The sequence below is a fragment of the Mytilus trossulus genome, chromosome 12 (assembly GCF_036588685.1).
Source record: "Mytilus trossulus isolate FHL-02 chromosome 12, PNRI_Mtr1.1.1.hap1, whole genome shotgun sequence".
Lineage (NCBI taxonomy): Eukaryota > Metazoa > Mollusca > Bivalvia > Mytilida > Mytilidae > Mytilus > Mytilus trossulus.
In genome coordinates this window covers 58,764,705-58,789,219 of record NC_086384.1, presented here as the reverse complement: position 1 = coordinate 58,789,219, position 24,515 = coordinate 58,764,705, and the positions used below count along the sequence as shown (strand labels likewise).

The following is a 24,515-nucleotide window of genomic DNA, read 5'->3' as shown; positions in this document are numbered from 1 at the left end:
CAGCTAAGGTTATCTATACCTGAGGTAGACAAGCCTTAATTGTTCTTTATATGAAGTCCATTTAACGTGGCACGGTAATCAAACAACCCGTCAACGTGTTTTTTCTTTCTTTCTTTTTTTTTTTGGGGGGGGGGGGGGGACTTATTACGTGAATCTGTACTTTATGAGATCCCGTCAGTATATTATTGTGCTATAATATGTCACTATGATATATTTGTATTATGTATAAGAAAATACGTTGAACCACAAACGTCAATATGATTCAAATGCGTAGTGGAATGAACTATTTGGGGATTCTTCTTAATTCTTCAAACCTTTAAACTGTTTTAAACCTCGGAGATACATTTTTTGAGTTCAGTTAAATTGTTCCTTTTAGAATTGTTACACGATGAAGACTTCTGTACCCATATTTTGACTATTTTACTTAATATGTCTGTTTAATTCACGCATCATTGTAAGTATTACGGATTTGATGAGACTGTAAAAAAGTGACAGGTTTAGCGCTAAAAAACAGGTTAAATCCCCCATTTTCTACATTTTAAAATGTCTGTGCCAAGTCAGGGATATGACAGTTCTTGTCTAATCGTTTTTTTGTTTTTTTGTCATTTGATTTTGTCATGTGATTATGGACTTTCGGAATTTGATTTTCCTCTAAGTTCAGTATTTTTGTGATTTTACTTTTTATTCAACTTTCTGCAAAAATAATGTGTACCCTATGATCGTTTACACAAAATTAAGTTACTTTTCGACAGGTTTTTATTTTCAAGACCATATGTGCATACGTTGCAAATAAAAGCTTTTTTAAAATGTGTGTATCTCATTCTGTTTTATATTTAATACTTTTTGATGAATTTGATTCCAAAGTCGTATATCGTTTCTTTTGTTAATTAGTATATTTTAGTTTCAGTTCAATATAATAATTTTTTTTTTTAAATTCCCAGTGTCGTCACTTTTTTGGCGTGGATACTTACGTGTGACTCACAGTTTATTATAATATTGGCATTTGCTGTATGTGTGTTGTGTCGTTAATTAGTTTTGGTTTTCATTGTTATTATGTGGCTTACATTTTTATATGGACGGCTTGTATTAAAGTATTTATTAATGTATTTTCTTTTCGGAATATTCTTGCATTTTTTTGTACTTTATCCCTGCCACGTAATATTTAACGTTGTCATTTTAGCGGTATTTTTCATACTGGTATATAAGCGGGAGGTATGACATTACATACAACTACGTTCTTTCAACCATTTGTTTTGAATTGTCCTGTACCAATTCAGGATTATGGCAATTGTTATCACATAGTCCGTTTTATGTTTGTTTTTGAAGCTGAAACACATAGAATGTGTCTTAACCTCGTTTATGAACGCTCAACACTACAAAAAAAGTGTGAACAATAGCTTAAGCTTTATCCGATTAATCAAACTACGATCAAACAAAAAATCACTATTAATTGCTGACTGTTTATCGTCAGGTGACAACTATATCATGCACATACACAAAAAATTAAATTAATTAAAGTACTCTGTTCTGCTATAGAGTATATTGATCACAATAACTTGGGACTGATAATTAATGGTTAGTTGGACAGTGACATACATTTTACCTCGCTATAAATGCTTTATGCTACTTGAGGTCCCCTCAAAGAGTTCACTATAAAGTTAAATGAATGTGTCTTTTTTTTATGTAATGCATAGTACAGAAAATATTATTTTACAACATAAAAACAATCTTGGGGATTGGAAAACACATCTCAATTTTAAGGGTTAAGTTTTCTCTGCACGAGTCTTTGAACATCAATTCCCTATTCTGATTGAACGTTAGTTTATACATCCTGCTCATCCAAACAAACGCCCTGCTTTGTTACATGTTTAAGCCGGTCAGCGGAAGATCTAGTGATAACGATAAATGTACGCAGAAGGCAACTTCTGTGGTTGATGTTAGTTGACGTAGTATGATTCTCAATAAGATAATTTCATAAAGACTATGCAACAACAAATACAAAAAATAGAGTATTAGGCCTTCAGCAACAACAAAACCAATATCATATAGTACGTTACAGAAGGTTTATTTGTTATCTATATAATTTCATAAGTAGTGATACAGTTGAATAAGACGATATACATTGGAGGTGCATAATGCAATCTTTATTGACCAAGTATCAAAACGATAGCTGTTGATTTTGTCATTCATTTTCTAAAGGCAGATTTTAAGAAGAGAGAAAAGGAACTTAATGATCAAATCGACAAAATTCTTGGATTTCAAAGCAAATATCATCACTTGCACAACAAGTTTTATCTGTCAAATACCAAAGATACCGATGACGAGTTTGAAAAGTTGCGAAAAGCCATTTCCGAGTCTGCACGGAAAATGGATAATTGGGGCAATTCGTTTCCGTTAAAATGGATTCTTCTAGAACATTTGATTGAACTAAATAAGAATGATGGAAAACAATTCATCAATTTTACTGAAATGTCAAATCTGGCTAAACATCCTGATATCAATATTCTAGAAAAGAAGGATTTGTTGTTGTTTCTGCGATTTCAGCATAATGTAGGGAACATTATTTTCTTTGAAAATATACCGAACTTAATCATAATAAGACCTCAGTGGTTAGCAGATGCTTTCCGATGTTTAGTTTCAGATAGAGTTGATGACAGGAGATTGCATCACCTTGAGGATTATACACTGTTTAAACGACAAGGCAAAATAAGCGAGTCGTTAATTACAGAACTCTTCAAATCAAAAGATGGAAGTCAGTTTTCTGGCCAGAAAAATAATTTACACAAAATAATGGAAAAACTGGACATAATAGTCAAAATAAAAAACTCAAGTTATTACATAATGCCAAGCATGATGCCGTCTTCCACGTTTGTTGAAGTATGTCAAAAAATTGGCATTGTGGACGAAAAATGTATAAGAACTTCCTGGCTTTGTTTTAAATTTGAATTTCTTCCACCTTCTTTCTTCAACCATATATCTGCCTGGTTTATCAGAAACTACTACCCTAGCAAAGTAGAGGGAGGTATTGCATTGAACCGTGGTATCTGTTTGTTTGACATTGATAAATCTGGAGGTACAAAGATTATGGTTTCCATGTCGACTGATACCATTGCTGTTCAGGTTTTGTCATTTTCCGAAGAACAGGAGGGGTTAGGAAGTATGTGTAGCGATATATACAGAGAAGTAAAACAACAAATTGAAGATATAAAAGAGAGATATAAAGTGAAAATATCTTTTAAACTCCATTTCAAATGCAGTGACGGCTATTATTATGAAGACACCTTTGAATATGAGAATTTGATAAGCGAGAATGAGTGTTTCTGTATTCAGCATAAGCAAATGCATCAATCTAAACAGATGTATTCTCCTTGGATGAAGAATGAGGTATGTTTATAAAACAGCATCATAATAAATTGGTTAGATTATCATTTGGATTCCTAAACAGTCTTTTCATAGTTAGATATAATCTGGACCCATTGTATATAATCTTATCATTGTCGCGGTCAGAGATTGGTTCGATTACTTTCAATGTAATTGATTAAATTACAATTACTTTGTCAATTGTACGATTAAATTCAATTAATGATTACATCATTTCTGAAAGTGTCTGATTAAATGAATGATTACATTAGCAAAGTAATCATGATTGCATCTGATTACAATAAATTCAAAACAAAAAAAACATTTTGAATGATGTGGTTTGAAATATCTAGAGAATTTGTAGAAACAATTTTGTTTGATATATTATAAACTGATAACTTCAAACTTCATCTATTTGATAAACCACAAAAGTTCACCACATACATGCATGAACATTGTGTCACTGGTTATGACCCATTACACTTTATCATCATTGATCTCTGAATAATATTGACTTCAATTGAATATAGCTTCATACACAGTTTGCTGTTCACCTTCTGATCTCTTCCAGACTTTATATGTAGGTCAAGGTGCTCCTTATTGAAGTTAAAATATGGATGAAACAAAGTTACCAGGGGTCTGTTGTTCAACTTGTCGTTAGTGCTAACGCGTCGTTAAAATTTCTTAATCATTCGATTAAATTTAATCATATGATTAGTGTGTTGTTCAACTTGTCGTTAATTTTAACGCTGCGTTAAAAAGGCTAAAACTGTCGTTAAACTTTGTGGTGTATTAAATTTTAATCATATGATTTAAGCATCCAAGATGGCTGCAGTACCAATACAAAATTTATCCTCGAAATATGAGATGTTTAAGATATATTTAGCCCCTGGAAAGAAATTTCAGCCATGAAAGAGCTTTAATATTTGAAAGAAACACAATATATTTGCTAGGAGTTGAGTTGGCACATAAATTGGAAAGAGATTTGACAAGATGGGGCGAAGGATCGGACGCACTCATTAATTGGTCATTTGATTACAGAATGAAACTGCACATTTCGGCAGATTTCCGTTTGTATTTTATTGCTCAGTGACGGTGTTAATTGCAACGACGGCCACATTATTGTGCGGAATCATTCAATAAAATATTACGCAAAACAGCTGTATAAATAATAAATGTTACCATAGCATTAATGTACAGGCTATAGGTGATTTTGGAAGCAAGTCTTTGCTAATTTCCCCATTTGTCGAAGTTCAAATAATAGCACATTTCTCTGGTAGCGCCCTTGACCTAACAGTTTACGCAGGTAAATTCTAACGGGTCAATTCGTCCCACAGATAGCTCGGACCTCACGGTTTTTACCTTTACCCGGGAGTTTTTAAACATTATTTATTTCCCATTTATTATTAAAACTTATGTTTGACGAGGACCCAAATCATGGACGGATCCAGCCATTTGGGGGAAAGGGTAGGGGTGGGGTGTTCCAATAGTGCCTAAGTTAAAAGTGTTGTTCCAACTATATCAGTCTCCTTTCAAAGGCTTTGATTGTCAAATAAAAAGGGGTTCAGACCCCAGATACCCCCTCCTGAACCTCCACTCCAATTATTTATTATGAAAATGTTCTACCGCAAGTGTTTTATGTTAGTGATTAAGTAAAAAAAAAGAACGAGTCAATGATATGTCTCATATTTCTCAACTGACGTGTAATATACAAACTCAAGCACCTGTTATCAAGAATCTGGAAAATCTTATTTGATTTTTCGAGTGTCAGAAATATTTCAAAAGAAGCAACTCACCCCCGTTGGGAAAGAGGGAGAATTTCAGTTACTATTTTCAGGCGCTGACTGACCTAAGAGGGGGCCCGCTCCAGTCATGCTTCAATGATTCCTTATATAATCAACCAAGTTTTTCCCACGAAAGGGGGGGGGGGCGGGCCCCCCAGGGTTCCCCTGGATCCGCCTATGTTATAAAGTATAAATTGCGTCAATATTTTCCGAGAGAGTTTGATCGATTACTGATCGATGACTCCAACTCATCAATCGAGTACTGATCGAATATGATCGATAAGTGTTCGATTACCGATCTGATCGATTAGTTAAGTCTGGATATTAACAATAAAGGGCATGCAAAAATCCAATAGAGAAAATTACATGGATAATTTTACATATTGACCATTTGTTATATTATGATCGTGTTCTTAACGACACGTACATGTAGGTCATTAATTTCATTTAATGGAATCAAATGTTTATCTTCTAATGGGTGCAATAGGGGTTCATAGGCGATTTGAGCAAAGATTTCTTGACATGTAGCGGAGAAAAATACTCAAGGTTAAAATTCCTAGAACAGACAAGGTACAGTGACTAATGTTTCATGTATATTTTGAACATGGAGAGGGTGTCCCTGGCATATCATTGTCATTTTGTTTAGTTGTATTTGTTACCTTATCGGACTTCGGACTCAGACTTCTTTTAAGCTGAGTCTTACTATGCGTAATTTATGTTGTTCTTTATTCTACATTGGCTAGAAGTAAAGGTGGAGGGTTGAGATCACTCAAAACTTATTTAACCCCAACGCATTTGTGTGCCTCTGGCATTTGTTAATATTGAATGTTTTATATGGGGGGATGGGGGTCCCTTGTCCGTTCATCTTTCCGTCCCATTATGGTATATTGGTATATAGTTATTCCACATAACTCCTCATACAGTTTGAACTCTAGGAAGTTTTAACTTGGCTGTCTATTTGTACATATATCCAAGGTGTGCATGTGGTCAGGGTTTTGATTTTTATTAATATTTGCTCTTTTGGGAGATAGTTGAACTTGTCATCTTTGGAGTATATGCTTAAATAAAAAATGCATATCATTTCCGGATTGATAACTCCTCCCACAGTTTGAATGCTAGGAAGTCCTCAGTTTTATGACTATTTAAACATCAGGGTATTGTCAAATAATGCAATTAAAAAAAATATTGAAAACTCAGATACATTGATTGATAGAATTACAACTTTGACGGACTGTGCATTATGCTATTACACTTACACAATTGAATATTTGTAATTGTCCATCTGTATCTCCTTGTGCCGTAGGAACTACAATCGATCTCAGTTCTGTTAAATATAGTACGATCTACACCATCCGTAAACCTTATCTTAAATGTTAACTTGGCTTGCCATACTTGATGAAATGCGTCAATGGAGATGTTATTTCGTCATTTAGCATGTGAAGAAGGTTGTACTAAATCAACAACATAACTGACAGGATTTTTAAAGAAATCATTATGATCTGGATACAGATGGGTGCGGTCCTAACCTTGACAAAAGTTAACTTAGAGTTAACTTGTTGACTGCTTTCTAAGTTAACTTGAGAATTTTTAAGCAGTCAAGCAAGTTAACTTTGTCGTCGGTGGACCAGACCTACGGTCTGCTTTTTTAGGACTGCTGCAGACCTATCGGCAAGTCTGCTCCAGACCAGACCTGTGGACAAGTCTGCTTTTGACCAGTCCTGAGGACAGGTCTGCCCTAGACCAGACCTGTGGACAAGTCTGCTTTTGACCAGTCCTGAGGACAGGTCTGCCTCAGACCAGACCTGTGGACAGGTCTGCTCCTGACCAGACCTGTGGACAGGTCTGCTTTTGACCAGACCTGTGGACAAGTCTGCTATTGACCAGACCTGAGGACAGGTCTGCTTATGGCAGATTTTCGTTATAAGAATTTTCTTATCAGACTTGAGCTTTCATTAAAATATGTAAACAACATTCGCATGGTTTATCCACAGATATCATTTATTATTTACTCGCTAGACTCTACTAGATATTATACAAATGGTCTCTTTTATTTGATATACATGTATTCTTATATAAATAAAAAATGGCTATACGATCACGCAGAGTTTTTTTTCTTAGAAGGCGGATAGAAAGGTTATCCAACGCATCGGAACAATATTCTTATATCACGGGATATCGGCAACATTGTCTACGTTACTTCGTTCCCCGTTGTTTACCTGTCCCTTCCTAAATTTTACTTTATGCATAAATTTATACTTGCATGGATATTTCATTGATATTCAACTTGTTTTCATTGGATTTACTTTTCTATTTCCCGCAGAATATTCTAACAGAAATTGTACAGTGTCCGTAAGCATACGGTGTGGTAAAACTATCAACAATCTCGTCAAATTCGTCAGATTTGTCATTGCCGATATTTATATGGGACGTCCTAAAATTATACTCAATGCGCATTTTAATGAAATAGTTTCCACTTGACGTTTAACTATAAACAAAATCAATCAACCGACACAATAGATTCCAAGAAGAGAACCTCGTATACTTTTTTTTATAAAATCATTGTAAATAGTACAAATGAATTCAGACATGTCAGTGTTGGTACGGATTCGTTGGTACTTTGATGATGTGGCATAATAGTTTTGTTTTACACGTACACCATCATGAACATGTGACTGTTATTATGAATAAAGAGATGAAATTCTGACATTCTCAATTTATTCAGAATATTTTTTGCATTAATAGTTTTCCAATATTATTGATTACGTGTACATTTACAGTCCTACTAAAATGTGAACAGGAGTGCCAGGAGAAGACATTAAGGCGCTCGGTACAATTCTCAGATCTGCAGTGACATCACAACATGTAACTGACCAATCAATGATTAGCATTTTTGTTATGTAAACAATGTTGATAGGTGATGCGGATAAGATTCCTCTAGATTTTCCATAGACTTATTGCAAATTAATTTAATTGATATATATCATAACCAGTTGAATATAGTAATTTTACTCTTTTAATAATGTTAAAGACACTATATACTATCTCCATTTTGATTTTTAACATACTATAACCTCTGGTTAAAAAATAATAGGCAATATAAATAATCAGTTATCCCCTTCAAATAGATGAAAAATCTAGAGGATTCCGGATTTCATCACCTCCTGACAAATGTAAATGCCAGGATGTCCGGATCTGAGAATACTATGCGGGTATATAGATTTGCAAATAAAAGTGCACATATGATCAGTTTTGGTCAAATAGTTTTGTTTTTCAAGTCAGCATAAGGTATTAAAACTACTGAAATTTTGTTACGTATCAATATTTTGAATAAAAGGAGGACACGCTGGTATCCTAAATTTATGCGAACAAAAATTTGTTGTTATTAAATTGCAATATTGCTGTCCATTGTCATGATTATATTATACATTGATTCCTGACATAAAAAATATGGCTGATTAATACTATGCGGGTAAGTCATGGTGTATATAGATTTACAAATTAATTGCACAAATGGTCAGTTTTGGTAATGCGGTCAAATAATTTTGTTGTAAAAGTCAACTGGAGGTATCAAAACTACTGAAATTTTGTTACGTATCAATATTTTAAATAAAATGAGGACATGCTGGTATCTTAAATTTATGCGAACAAAAATTTGTTGTTATTATATTGCAATATTGCTGTCCATTGTCATGATTGTATTATACATTGATTCTGGCATAAAAAAATATGGCTGATTAACTATGCGGGTATATAGATTTACAAATTAAAGTGCACATATGGTCAGTTTTGGTGGATGCGGTCAAATAATTTTGTTGTACAAGTCAACTGGAGGTATCAAAACTACTGAAATTGTGTTACGTATCAATATTTTGAATAAAATGAAGACATGCTGGTATCCTAAATTTATGCGAACAAAAATTTGTGGTTATTATATTGCAATATTGCTGTCCATTGTCATGATTGTATTATACATTGAATCCTGACATAAAAATATGGCTGATTTACTATGCGGGTATATAGATTTACAAATTAAAGTGCATATATGGTCAGTTTTGGTGGATGCGGTCAAATAATTTTGTTGTACAAGTCAACTGGAGGTATCAAAACTACTGAAATTTTGTTACGTATCAATGTTTTGATCAAAATGAGGACATGCTGGTATCCTAAATTTATGCGAACAAAAATTTGTTGTTATTATATTGCAATATTGCTGTCCATTGTCATGATTGTATTATACATTAAATCCTGACATAAAAAAATGACTGATTTACTGTCTGGGTATATAGATTTTCAAATTAAAGTGCACATATGGTCAGTTTTGGTAATGCGGTCAAATAATGTTGTTGTACAAGTCAACTGGCATGACTGGAGGTATCAAAACTACTGAAATTTTGTTACGTATCAATATTTTGAATAAAATGAGGACATGCTGGTATCCTAAATTGATGTGAACAAAAATTTGTTGTTATTATATTGCAAATTGCTGTCCATTGTCATGATTGTATTATACATTGAATCCTGACATAAAAATATGGCTGATTTACTATGCGGGTATATAGATTTACAAATTAAAGTGCATATATGGTCAGTTTTGGTGGATGCGGTCAAATAATTGTGTTGTACAAGTCAACTGGAGGCATCAAAACTACTGAAATTTTGTTACGTATCAGTATTTTAAGTAAAAAAAAGGACATTCTGGTACCCTTAATTTAGACGAACAAAAATTTGTTGTCTTTATATTGCAATATTGCTGTCCATTGTCATGATTGTATTATACATTGAATCCTGACATTAAAAATAAGACTGATTTACTATGCTGGTATATAGATTTTCAATTTAAAGTTCACATATGGTCAGTTTTGGTAATGCGGTCAAATAATTTTGTTGTACACGTCAGCTGGTGGTATTAAAACTACTGAAATTTTGTTACGTATCAGTATTTTAAGTAAAAAGAGGACATGCTGGTATCCTAAATTTATGCGAACAAAACTTTTTTGTTATTATATTGCAATATTGCTGTTCATTGTCATGATTGTATTATACATTGAATCCTGACATGAAAAATAAGGCTGATTTACTATGCTGGTATATAGATTTACAATTTAAAGTTCACATATGGTCAGTTTTTGTAATGCGGTCAAATAATTTTGTTGTACACGTCAGCTGGAGGTATCAAAACTACTGAAATTTTGTTACGTATCAATATTTTGAATAAAATGAGGACATGCTGGTATCCTAAATTTATGCGAACAAAACTTTTTTGTTATTATATTGCAATTTTGCTGTCCATTGTCATGATTGTATTATACATTGAATCCTGACATAAAAAATATGGCTGATTTACTATGCAGGTATATAGATTTACAAATTAAAGTGCATATATGGTCAGTTTTGGTAATGCGGTCAAATAATGTTGTTGTACAAGTCAACTGGCATGACTGGAGGTATCAAAACTACTGAAATTTTGTTACGTATCAATATTTTGAATAAAATGAGGACATGCTGGTATCCTAAATTGATGTGAACAAAAAAATTGTTGTTATTATATTGCAAATTGCTGTCCATTGTCATGATTGTATTATACATTGAATCCTGACATAAAAATATGGCTGATTTACTATGCGGGTATATAGATTTACAAATTAAAGTGCATATATGGTCAGTTTTGGTGGATGCGGTCAAATAATTGTGTTGTACAAGTCAACTGGAGGCATCAAAACTACTGAAATTTTGTTACGTATCAGTATTTTAAGTAAAAAAAAGGACATTCTGGCACCCTTAATTTAGACGAACAAAAATTTGTTGTCTTTATATTGCAATATTGCTGTCCATTGTCATGATTGTATTATACATTGAATCCTGACATTAAAAATAAGACTGATTTACTATGCTGGTATATAGATTTTCAATTTAAAGTTCACATATGGTCAGTTTTGGTAATGCGGTCAAATAATTTTGTTGTACACGTCAGCTGGTGGTATTAAAACTACTGAAATTTTGTTACGTATCAGTATTTTAAGTAAAAAGAGGACATGCTGGTATCCTAAATTTATGTGAACAAAACTTTTTTGTTATTATATTGCAATATTGCTGTTCATTGTCATGATTGTATTATACATTGAATCCTGACATGAAAAATAAGGCTGATTTACTATGCTGGTATATAGATTTACAATTTAAAGTTCACATATGGTCAGTTTTTGTAATGCGGTCAAATAATTTTGTTGTACACGTCAGCTGGAGGTATCAAAACTACTGAAATTTTGTTACGTATCAATATTTTGAATAAAATGAGGACATGCTGGTATCCTAAATTTATGCGAACAAAACTTTTTTGTTATTATATTGCAATTTTGCTGTCCATTGTCATGATTGTATTATACATTGAATCCTGACATAAAAAATATGGCTTATTTACTATGCGGGTATATAGATTTACAAATTAAAGTGCATATATGGTCAGTTTTGGTGGATGCGGTCAAATAATTTTGTTGTACAGGTCAACTGGAGGCATCAAAACTACTGAAATTTTGTTAGTATCAGTATTTTGAATAAAAAGAGGACATGCTGGCACCCTTAATTAAGGCGAGCAAAAATTTGTAGTCATTATTTAAATGAATTAAACTATTGCTGATTGTGGCTGCATAGTTCAAGGATGTATAACTAACAAGGACGTATACACCTAACATCAAATATACTTCTTTTAAAAAATATACATAATATGATTGATTTTGATCTCGGAATATATATATATTTATTCAGTGCCTGTTATCATTGTAACCGATATCGTTTTTATAATAGATAGATTGTCAGATCACAGATAAATTTGTGTTACGTTCTGTGCGTACTTATTTTCAAATATTTGTATTTAATCCTGTTCATAAAACGGAAGTATTAATTTTCAAATTACTTTATTTTCGATGTTTCGATGTTAAATCAACGAAGAGCGGTCCTGGTTACAAGTTAACTTAGTGTAGAGCAGACCAGTCAAAAGTTAACTTGGGAACAGGTCTGGTTTTGATCGGATTTGTCCAAGCAGAAGTTAACTTTGTGGCAGGACCGGTTTCCAAGTTAACTTATGTTAACTTTATGACAGGACTGGTTCCGAAGTTAACTTATGTTAACTTATGACAGGACTGGTTCGAAGTTAACTTATATCAATAGCGGACCTGTTTCCAAGTTAACTTTTTGGCAGACATAAAAACAGTCCTAGGACCAAGTCCGCTTTTCAAGTTAACTAGATTTTGGTCCTAGGACTGGTCAGAGCAGTCCTATATTTGGTCACAGGTTAAATTTGACCAGTCCAAATGACTGGTTATCAAGTTAACTTGCTGTACAGGTTAGGAGTGCACCCATCTGTATGTGGAAAACCGGGGTAAATTAAATCATGAAAATCACGGCCATGAATCGGATGCATTCTTATTGAGGACCGAAGAAATTTCAGATCACTGACATTATTTCTGGATCTTTCTGAGTTTATAGAACAACCAAATGTTGCATGATAAAAATATTAAAGTGAAATGCAAATTTTGATTATTTTCAAAATGTACCCATAACCATTTCATGGTAAACAGGGACCAAACAAATTGGCAATGCCACATATTCTCAGGGAATTACTTGACTTTTCACTGAAATTATTTTTCCATTTAAGAACATTTCATTATGAACAGGAAACAAAACTCAAATATGAATATGATATCATAAAAAAATATGAACATGTTATAAGATATTTATTCAATAATTATCGGTACCCAAAAACTGTTTAAAAGAAGAATGTTAGGATTTAATGCAAACAGGGAAGTTATAGAGGCCCTGATTTACAATGCATTGTGGGAAACACTTGCTAACTACCCAAACTTAACCGTATGATTAAAAATTAATCGCATGATTAGTAAATACAATGATTAAAATAAGTTGAACAACGAAATTTAATCATTGCATTTACTAATCATCCGATTAACTTTTAACGACTGATTAAAATTAATTGAACAACGGACCCCTGGTTAAAAACTATGTTAAATGTTAATTGAAAGCTGTAATCAACATGATCAAATTGTAAACATTAACAATTACTAAAACCAGTGCATTACATATGTCCAGTCCAAATACATACCAAAATTTGCTTATTTTAAACAAGATATTTGTCCAACTTCTAATTTAGTTTGAGCTGATTAGAAACATTTTCACATTTTTGATTGATCTCTTATCATATATTATCCTGCAGCTATACTCAATTGGTAATTGCAATAAAAACAAGCCTTAATTATATTCCTACCTGTCTATTCAAAGTTGACAAAAATCACAATATGAACAAAAGATTATAATTCAGGGTTAAAGAAAGGTTTTACTTAAATATTATCAAATATATACATGTATTTATATCTTAAAATTGTGAATATATGAACAATATCTTTTACTTAGGCTAGAGACATATAATTGTAGTATGTCTCTTCTTCTGTAAATAGTTATCAAAGGTACCAGGATTATAGTTTAGTACGCCAGACGCGCGTTTCGTCTACATAAGACTCATCAGTGACGCTCATATCAAAATATTTATAAAGCCAAACAAGTACGAAGTTGAAGAGCATTGACGATCTTAAATTCCGAAAAGTGGTGCCAAATACGGCTAAGGTAATCTATTCCTGGGATATGAAAATCCTTAGTTTTTCGAAAATTCAAAGTTTAAAAGGTTTTTTTTACTGAAGTATACAAATCAATTAACATGATTTATAAAGTAAACAAACCTATTTTAACATGTTCAATATTTATCAAATAAGAATAACAAAAAGGTTTATTTATTGCCCACAAACACAGTTTAAGATTTTTTTCATTGTAATCAGAATGTTATCAAAAAGTTATCATGATAACAGGGTATTTGGGAAAGTAATTGATTAAATCAAATGACATGTAATCAGATTTTTGGCTGATTAATGACTACAATGATTAATTGAAAAATTGTAATCAATTACAGCTGATTAATGATTACAATTACAATTACCCCAAGTCTGGTCTCGGTGCCATTTTTCTCAACTGTCGTATTGTGCTTTGAAGTACACAAATCAAAATTCAAGACTTTCAAAAGTTCATTTTCAGATGTCAAGTCCAACTAGCTAAACTTAACAAGCATAATATATGTTTTAAATGGTATTTTTAATAATAATGAAAATAATTATGATTATGGTTTTGGTTATAACAATTTTAATATCTATTTTTAGTAATATTCTCTTGACGGGGCTCGGTTTTATACATCCCGCCGTTGTGCCATTGTGCTACGGTCATTTTTTTGTATCTTTGTCTTTCATTTTTGCTTATTGCTTCGCATCACGGTGCGGAGCTATTAGTTTCAGTAGACATACACGCTATCAAGAAATAATTAATGATATTTGATTGGTTACGTTATGATGCGGCTGAGAATCAGCAACAGTTATTGGTTTAAATGAGATAAAGAATTACAGACTTTTCTAGGTCAGGATTAGTCATTAAAAGCCAGAAAATTAACTATGTATATATCAGTTCAGATCAACTGTCATTAATTCATGTTCGTTTTATTATGGGTATATTGCACACTGAAATTCAATATTAAAATAACAATTGCCAATACACGTTTATTCCCCTTGTCAATCCGCAATTTGCACCATTTGTTTTGCTAAACAATATTCCTTTACAACGTTTTCAAAAAAGCATTATCTGTAATTATAACTTCTCCTAATCTGGACACACCTCCAGAATGGCACACCCATAACACACTCTAAAAGTAATGTCTTGAACATCAATGCTTTTTGTTGTCTGGGGTTGGGGGGGGGGGGGGTTGGGGGGGGGGGGGGGACTTTAAGATTGAAGTCAAGCTTTTGAATTTCGATATCTAAATTTAATTTTACAGCCATTTTATCAAGCACGTATACGACAGACTACAGTGTTCGCCGCCGACAAAGATTAAAAAAGTATATAGTCCCATAAAATAGCACAAAGAGGCCAAATTATGTCCTACATTTCTGGTAACCAAAAATACCAAATATAGGTATATAACATCCCCCGCCCAAATGTAAAATTTGTAAAAATATACTTTAATAGACCTTTTTAACAAATATTTATTATTGTCTATACCGACAGTTGACCACGAGTACGACAGGTATACATTTATTTGATTGACAATGATGTAACTTTCCAAAATAGTGGCATGGATTTTAAAATTTAGAAGGAAAAAACAAAGTTCAACTTACTGTACGGTGATTAAAAAAATCAGAAGAAAAAAAAACAGATAAAAAATTAAAAAAAAAAAATTGATCTCTGATCGACTTAAAAGAAATCAAATATAAATAGCGAAGTAAAATTTCTACCGTGTGAAGGTCGTACACAGTATTAACATTTTCAGCATTTGGTCGTGGCGCACAACACATGCGACGGGGTTTTACTAGTCTGATTAGATAAAAAAAAAAAACACAAAAAAACCTTTATGCATGGTCATAGAATAAATTTAAAAAGAATCATTAGAATTTAGTACGAAAATACAAAATTCAAAGATTATAAAACCGGTAAAGATTGTTAACAGCACCAATTTAACTATACCAATTCTGCATTTCGACAATCAATGATGCTGGAGACTAATTTATATTTGATAATCAAAAATCGAAGACAAAAGTGTAACAGCTGATGAAACCAAAAAGGCTCAAATGTACAGTTAAACTCGGACAAGGAGCTATGCATTAGGATGATATTCCATAAAAATATTTCAAAATTGTTAAACGCAACTTCAATGAGACAATATCAGTTAATATCAGAATTTCTATGCCTGAACTAGGCAAATGATACCAGGAAAAGTATAGATCCAGGGCTTACTAATAACATAAACATACTCATTTTACTACACCAGAATCGCATTTAGATATAAACGAGTGTTCATTGATATTTAATGCTAAACAATTTGGAATTTTAAAATCCTATACAAACGCAAAAAGGGGACTAAAAAAATTAAATACAAAAAAAAAAAACAATAGTGAAGCAAAAACTGGCCATAGCAAAGCACTTTATATAGCTAGTGAGATACATTCCTTGATTTAAAATTATTCCGTAATTGTATAACAGCAATTTAAATTTTTACAATATTCGTGTTCATGTAAGCATCAAAATACTTGCTACTAGGGTCATGCTTTAATCGTGGTCATAAAGTCCACCAGCAGACGTATCAATCCAGAGGCAGTAATAAGTAAAGTTCAATCCAAAAACACCGATCAGCCAGTCTTCACATTATAAGTTTGACAGATTGGTGATATGAACTTAACTTGTCAGTGACGGATTACTGACTACTGACTGATCACCAAAACAGTAAAGCATACGGATGCAGGAACTATATTGGCAACAAGTCTACATGTAGTTCTATAAGATACCTTACAGTTTTAATTTTGCATAACCTCCCTAATAATCATACTTGTTAGATGTTCAGTAAAACATTATGAATAGTAAAGCTATATTGTAATTATAACTTTTTAGTATTCAATTAAACTTCTTTTATTTTGTTTTCAGCTTAAAGAGATTCCCGACAAAGCGAAAATCAACACTACACAAGATGACCAAAATCCAGGTAGTATGAATATTTAAATATTCTCCATTTGAACCTTTATCGTCTAATCGTTTTTTGTTTGTTACTACAACATGTATAAATGGTGTTATAACTCAATAGTCTTGTCTTTCGAATATTCTACTTTATATCCAGGGAACAACTAGGAAGGATGGCGTTCCTTTATTCAGACTTACAAGAATTAGTTTGATTGATGACTATAAAAGTTTTTCAAGTTAATGCGTTTTCCACAAATATATCTCTTTTGATTATTGTTTACACATACGTTTACTGTCAGATTTATCGTGATGTTAAGTAAGAAGACAATTAACACAGGAATAATCAAGACATACATTTAAGTGAGGTTTGGTGGATGGTGTTATTTGGCCCCAGCAATAGCAAAACGTGTAAACTTATAACAATAATGTTTTTGTATATGCAAATACCACAGCTTTACCAATTTGGCAAATGCGCATGTTTATAATAAGTACCAACATATCTTTCTTCTATATATTTTATCATGATTAATAACAAAATCTAAAATAGACTATTTGTTGACATACTGCGCATTAAAATTAAGGCTGGAAATATAGTTAACTTCCGGTAAAATCCGAAATGGCGGATGTATGTTTAAATTTCAACTTTTTTAATTATCTTTCACAATTTTTAGTTTAAACTACAAGTCTAAGAACTGATGTTTTAATTTGATCTGAATAAAATAAAATGTTTTTCAGTGTTGTTTATAAAGTTGAAGCAACATTTGGTAACGTTTGGTCAACTTCCGTTCGAAATTTCGTGTTAAAATTCAAGCATAAAAGAAGTCGACTAATTTGCAAAAAAGTTTGAAGAAGGGTGTAATAAATTCATGCATTTATTTTCTTTGGAGATCGTTAAAATTCATTTGTGGTGAATAATAATGTTTCACTTTTTGTAATAAAGATAGACATACACGTTATAGTTCAAGAGTCTCAAAAACAGTTCAAAGATGAGCTCTTGAAGATTTAAACTTAATGAGACATCAGATGATCAAAGACCAGGAAGATCTTCCCAAATGATAAAGAGGTTGACTGGACTTTATTTTAGTTCATTTCTATGTTTTGTTTTTAGTGTGACGTCCGTTTTCACTGAAGAATACAATTTTATATAGGGGCCAGCTGAGGACCACCTCCGGGTGTGGGAATTTCTCGCTGCATTGAACACCCATTGGTTACCTTCGGGTATTGTCCGCTGACTGGACTTTATTTTAGTTTATTTATATGTTTTGGGGTTTAGTGTGACGTCCAATTTCACTGAACTATAGTAAACAAATGTATATAGGGGCCAGCTGAGGACCACCTCCTAGTGCGAGAATTTCTCGCTGCATTTAACACCCATTGGTGGACTTCAGCTGTTGTCTGCTCTCTGTTCGAGAGTTGTCATTTTGACATATTCCCCATGTCCATTCTCAATTTGAACTGTATAGTTGGTCATAATATAACAGACGAATAGATGCAAAGTGTTTCAGTTTTGGTACCAAATATGTAAATTTTGCGGAAAATCTCGTAAAATGCAAAGAACGTCCATGTTTACTGTCTACGACCAATCTGAATACAAAATGTGATGGCAGTGGGCTTCCACATAGTATGTACAAAAACAATGCCACATGGCATAACACCTGCCATCTTAATTCAACAAAACCAAAGAGAGATAAAAAAAAAAAGGGCATAACAAGGGTACAGATGTAAAAAAAAACAGCCAATCGGAGCTGGAAACTCACCCGCATCAGCTATCCATGTGAAATAGCAATGAAAGAATGTGCATGTTTCTTTTGTGGTTCGTATAGACCAGATAAAAAACATTCACAGAGAAACAACAAGTAATGTTGTTATCCCTGTTTGTCAAGTGTACTTAAGCTTCAAGATACAACTTTATTAGAGACGATCAGTGCTGGGGACCTAATTGTTAAAGAAACAAAATATCCTTGTCTTGCTAATCTATATCAAAAGGCATCAAAAGTCGAGACTGAATAAGGAAGAGACATACGAATAAGCCATGGAATCGCATTAGCTGAATTCATCAGTTACATTAAAGATTCCATACCTGAGGAAGATTTAGCACCAGTTTTCAAGATGTCAGGTTTATTCTAGGTAAATAAGGAATCTAGGTGTTGACATTGAAGACAGAGTGATAGTACAAGATAAAATAATACACAGTTATGGGTTGTTTGCCTGTGAGAGAGCTTTCACATGTTTGACTTGGATGGAGAGTTGTCTAAATGGCACTCATACAACAACTTCTTATATATAATACTTGCTTATTTACCTGATGTTCAGGAATGACAACAAGGGTCAGAAAATTAATTTCAAAGATGATAAAGGACACTTTCTTCAGAAAGCAGGTAATGATGACTTTGACTCAAACTAAATGCAGATTAATAAAGCAGTAAAAATCATTCGCAGCCACATGTTTATTGGTACATATAACAACCGACTCTTATTCTCAGGAAAAACACTAACGATTGGTCAGATGCTAATATTCAAAAGCTACAAACGAATCTGTAACTCTCCAAAGATCCGTCATCATGCATCTAAAGTAACCCCCTTACATATGCACCTAGGAATAAAAGTTCAGTCAGACAATTTTTTTTTAGTAATAGCTATTGTCTATACGCATGAACAAAATAAATATGTTGTTAAGTCAGATGGAGGCACTGTTAACAGAAGACGCATTTGCCCTACGACGATAGATGATAGCTTGACTGGATATGGCAAGCCTTGCTAAAGAGTTTAAGAAAAGGGGCAAAAGATACAAGAGGGACAGTCACAGAGATTGATTTCTTTATGATGAGGACATAACTCATCATGAGCAGAAACTAAGTGTTCAAATGTCGTTTATCCATGATGTAGCCTCTTTAGAAGAAGACTTAGGAAATCAATTTCTTGAACTGCTTGTTCTGTATAATAGTTAAAGATATACCTCCCTCGGCAGTTGTTGATACTATTCGGCGTTCGTTGAATAGAAGTAGTTGGACGATAGCAGTATGTAAATTTATCTAAGAGGAAACTTGAACGAGTTCTTTGAACAGCAAAATCACATCCATCTACCGGCATTCAGTCTGATTACTTACGAAGTGTTTAGAACCATTGACCACATCTACAGAAGAAGTAACTATTGTAGACACTATAAAGATTGACGGCACAAGGAAACGTGTTCAAAGACATGCTAACCACGATACTGGTAGAGCTTCCCATGTGTGTAGATAAAAACAAATTAGAGCATTTTCAGTTTTCTGTCACATAAACTGATGGATGAACACATTTTTGGGAAGAAAATTATTGCTACAGTTGATACCGATGAAGTAGTACTGCTTTCATGCGACAAATGCAGCTGACATATGGGTTGCTTTAGGACTTCAGATACATTTGAATTCATGAGATTGCTAACTTTTTAGAACAAGAAAAAGCATATGCATTGCCTGTTTTCCATGCATTTACTGGATTCGACATTGTGGAATCGATCGCTGGTTAAAAGATTAAAGAGCATGGGATACATGGATTGCATTGAATAGTGTCACTTAAGCATCCGCCGTTATGAGAGACCAGACGAGTACCTTGAATGTCGGAATCACTATTATGCCATTAATCGAACGATTCGTTATTCTGATCGAACAAATATACCAGAGAAGGACAATGTAATTCAACCTTTTTTTGACATTACATATTTATTTTTAAACATATGTATTTTGACCTTAAATTACGTTTTTTGTCATTTACCGGAAGTGACATTTTTGGAATACACTACCTCGAGGTTTTCAAAGAAATGATACATTATGTTAAACCACGAGCACGCAATAATATTATCGTCTACAAAGCAAATTTTGGCTACCAGTATTGAGAATTAAATAATCCTTTATCAGTTATCAAATGCATGTCCGCCATTTTGATGATAAAACGGTAAGTGAATAAAATCCAGCTTGCCTCCATATCTAAATTTATTTAGAATGGTCCAAACTAGGTTTCTACCGAATTTTATGCTTTTAACACAACGTGCACAATTATTCACCTATCTGCTGGACTTAAAACAATACTAAAGCTTACGGTCAAACATAGTATTACATTCCTTGATAACAACAGCTTTAACGGTATTGTTTTATTGCACCAAATGCATTTTGGCAATAAACATTGTTTTTCAGTGATTCTCCTTGTCGTTAGTCCACAATATTATACTAAAAATTGAAGAGCTGATATAAGGATTAGGAAATAATAGTAAAGCCAAAAGTGTTATTTTTTATTTTACTTGCACTCGGCTGACACCAATACTCCTGGTAAAGCCCAAGCTCATTATGCGGTGCTTCAGAACTGTCATGATTTAAAAATAGTTATGTTTTAAATTCGACGTTGGTCAATGGTGCAACAACTAATAAACTAAGGTTCCCCTTCCGACCGCGACTGCCGATACAACCTCGGCAGAAACCGGGATATCCCCTTGGTTGAGAGTGATGTACAAGTACACAGCCACGTACGTTGAATGTTGAATCCGATGTCTCATGGCGTGAATGCCATATTTTCTTTACTTAGAACCTTTGCAATACCTCTTAACCGGGGTAAGAAAATTGCCTATTGCACATCAATATATTCAGTCACTTTCCAATTCACAATCAATTGCAGTCAAAATTTACGAGACTTCTATCCCGGAATTACCCATATTTACTGTCAACTGATATCGTCAAGTACATGCAGAAATCATTTGCAACTGGATGGTTAGCAACAAACAATCAATTTAAAGAAATATGATTGATTCCTCAATTAGTACTAGCTTAACGTTAAGTGGCAATTATTTCATGAAATAAAGGTGTGTTGGAGATAGGCAGAAATTTAGACTCAAAGAGGTTTCCGATTTTTCTTTATCGATAACTTGATACTCTCATACCCGTAGCCAGGAGGGTTCGGACGACCCTCCCTCTCGAAATCAAATAAGCACTGATAAAGTCAACGTTTTGTTCAAAGTGTGACTGTTAAAGTCGAGTTCACGAGTCCAATGAACCCCCCCTTGGAAATTCCTGGCTACGGGTCTGACTCTCCTTTACAGAATTGCGTAATTAAACATTCCATTCATCCGAAAATAGGCATAGATGATATCAATTAGGTATTACTACATAACACAAGATTTAATGACAAAGATTAATTGATTACATAAGCACACGAAAGGGCACAATTTTGGAACTAATCCAATAGTTTTCGAGAAGTATAAAAGGCGGTGTATTCAGTGAGTTTGAAAGACATAAAAACACATGTTACAGAGTCAAAAGAAGTGCTTCAAATTAGATATATTGATCCCCGAAACCGTTTTAATATACAACTGCAGAAAGTGTGTCAATTTTCCTTCAGGAGTCAATATATTTTGCGTCCAAAATTTGGTTGGACGTGGATGCGTATTTATACATCCTACAAAACCGAACATACCATTGAAGCCAAATATAAGCGCTCCAATATGTTAAACGGAGAGATTTGAACCGATTCTATCTTGGTTAGACATGGAGCCCCCTTGCAAAACCTGCTCTTTTATGTAACCAAAAGACATCCTGTGCTTAGCTATAACTTGACATTATATTCATGTTTCCGCTCGCTCATAAAAATAAAGCTGTGTTCATGATAAATCTTTCATTAAACAAGATTACTACAATAGGCAGAGAAACCGTTGTCTGAAGTGTAAGCTCATAAACGATAGATTGTTTCATTATTGTTTGCTTTACGTTCAGTGGCAAATATTTCATTCATTTTCAAGACGAGAAATTACTGAGAATGCATTTAAAATGTAAATACTGAAGAACGAGACAATTCAAATTTATATTGTAAAACAACATCGCTGATGTGTTTCTACTTTAGGAATTTTGACAAGTTTTCTCCAACTACCTCTACCATTTTAGAGCTGTGGGTAAACAAAAGATGAACAGAAAACATTGAATTCGTATTTTCTCTGTACAAAAACAATAAATGCTTTATAAGGTTTATGGCAATTATGACCAGGTGTACCAGGTGTTTAAACATTTGGATAACTGTACAAAAACAGTAAATGCTTTATAAAGTTTATGGCAATTAGGACCAGGTGTTTAAACATTTGGATAACTGCAGCTGGGATTTCAAAAACGCCTCTATTCATATATTGAAGTTATTTATTTAAAAGCAAGCACAGCATATTTAAACATATCTAACCGAAAGATCAAAATTGTTGTCCAGTTTACTTTTACCGTTTTAAAACTACAACCCATGGATATATGAGACATACGAAACAGGGATCCAGCGACACGTCTGTGTAAACTTTATAAAGGAGGAACCCCAAAATCCGTGATTAGTGTAATGTAGCCTATGAATAGATTTATCTTTTGTCTTGCGCATGATTTAAAGGTAGCATGAACCAGATATATCTTCCCACTGTTAGACTATATAATAGATAATGGAACTGTATTTTAATATCTTACCTTTATATCAATTTTTCATTTTTCTTAATTTATATTGTGTGGTCTGATAATTCGGAGCTTGATATAAAAGTTAAATGAGTTTTCAATCTTGTAAGTGAAAAAAAACAACATAAATCGATAACATCTTAGAGAAAATTTGAGGTCGTGAAATGTTACTTAAATTATATAGTTTGCAAAACATAAGAAATGTTACAACATTCAGTCACTTTTAGTGGTAAACTGAATTATAAATTAAATCCTTTTTAGTGGTATTTTTTTTTGTAAACTGCATTATAAATAAGGTAACCGCTTGTTGAAATAACCAATTTGATACTTGATTATTTATTTCAGAAAATGAACCAAATAAAGAGAAATTCAACCAGGATCAAGCATCTGTCAAAACCAATCTTCCTGTTTCTGTCAGTTTGAGTAAACAGATAAATATCAAGACGCATGAGAATGAAGATCTGAACATGACTAGCTGTATCAAAATAGGCAATACATTAGTGTTTACCGACTGTAGTAATAAACGACTTATTATTTGCAATTCAGACGGTACTGATAAACATCACATGTCTCTGTCCTATTCACCACGTTCTATAACAGAGATAGATAGTAACACTGTAGCAGTCTCATGTAGTGTTTACAATACCATACTGATAATAAACATATCTACACGTTCTGTCACCAGTACAATCAACACCAGTGGTAACTGCTACGGAATATCATATAATGATAATAACCTGTACATTGTTATTGTTAATGAGAGTATAATACATGTGATGGACCTGACAGGTGAAGTAATACGTACTATACCGGTACCTTCAGACTATATCCACGACATTACAGTAGACAGAGACAGGTTGGTCTTTATAGACAAAACATCAATATACTGCTGCTCGTTAGATGGAAAAGTAATGTGGAAGTTTAAAAAGGATGAATTTCAAGATTTAGTTCGTGTGACAACAGATGATGAGGGGAATTTTTATGTGACTGATTATATGAAAGACATTGTAGTACATGTAGTTGTATCAGATGATGGGAAATATCATAGAGAACTTCTTACTAAATCAGATGGATTGGATACGCCGTCAGGAATTTATTATGACAAAAAAGAACATATTCTGCTTGTTAGTAATAGATATGACGGACATGTTTTTCTTTTTGACGTGAAAAGGAAAGCAACATAGATTAACATGAATAACTCTTTCCGACAATGAGTTCATTTTGTCTCTGATCTGTTTGTTGATTTAATCATTCAATATAACTTGTACATATTTTTGTTTTTTCTTTACTATCTATCTAACTTATTGATTATCATGATCTTCTTTGTTTAGGTAAAAGACAATATTAACACATTTGTTATGTAGATGTTTGGTGT

The 24,515-nt window shown here is 33.1% G+C and overlaps 1 protein-coding gene across 1 annotated transcript; it reads left to right on the top strand.

Annotated features, from left to right (window-relative positions):
• Positions 1 to 2,469: 2,469 nt before the first annotated feature.
• Positions 2,470 to 24,324, top strand: LOC134692637 (uncharacterized). Its single transcript, XM_063553095.1, has 3 exons — positions 2,470 to 3,384; positions 16,665 to 16,722; positions 23,486 to 24,324. Exons 1-3 carry the CDS (start codon positions 2,470 to 2,472, stop codon positions 24,322 to 24,324), a joined length of 1,812 nt encoding a protein of 603 aa, XP_063409165.1.
• The last annotated feature ends 191 nt before the right edge of the window (positions 24,325 to 24,515 follow it).